At 52.5% G+C, this 413-nt stretch overlaps 1 protein-coding gene across 1 annotated transcript in view; it reads right to left on the bottom strand.

Moving 5' to 3' along the window:
* Positions 1-255: 255 nt before the first annotated feature.
* KCTD19 (potassium channel tetramerization domain containing 19) overlaps positions 256-413 on the bottom strand; it is a 21,236-nt gene continuing 21,078 nt past the window's right edge. Inside the window, exon 18 of the mRNA XM_019474984.1 lies at positions 256-354. Coding sequence (XP_019330529.1) covers positions 256-354 — 99 coding nt within the window. The remainder of the gene's footprint in view (positions 355-413) is intronic.

Below are 413 nucleotides of genomic sequence, written 5' to 3'. Positions count from 1 at the left end.
AGCGTTGTCCTCCGTTAAATAAACCCCACTTGTCACTAACAAAGGTGTAAGACACCTCCTCCTTCCTCACCTAAAGCGGAAGGCTGCTACGGCGATTCCTGACTAGAGGAAGTCACTGTTCAAGGTTAAAGGCGGCTGAGCAAAAAGGCTTTTTCTTAATCGGCGGACGGGGTGTGTACCCTCCCCACCTGCCACGAGAAAATAAAAACATTTCAAAAAGCAGCTGGGTCAAATTTTTATTAACCTTCTGTGAACTTACATTTCCAAGGCAAAGCATGAGACCGATCTGGCAAACCCTCTCCGGATCAGTAAGTCGAGGCAGCGGCTGTACTTCCGTGCCAACGGCAGGGTAAACTGAAAGGGCACAAAACCGAGGCCGCCGCTGAGTCGCCCGCCGGCCGCAGGGCGGGGGC

This window comes from Aptenodytes forsteri, unplaced genomic scaffold, assembly GCF_000699145.1.
Source record: "Aptenodytes forsteri isolate BGI_AS27 unplaced genomic scaffold, ASM69914v1 Scaffold14, whole genome shotgun sequence".
NCBI lineage: Eukaryota > Metazoa > Chordata > Aves > Sphenisciformes > Spheniscidae > Aptenodytes > Aptenodytes forsteri.
This window is presented reverse-complemented; position numbering and strand designations above follow the sequence as displayed.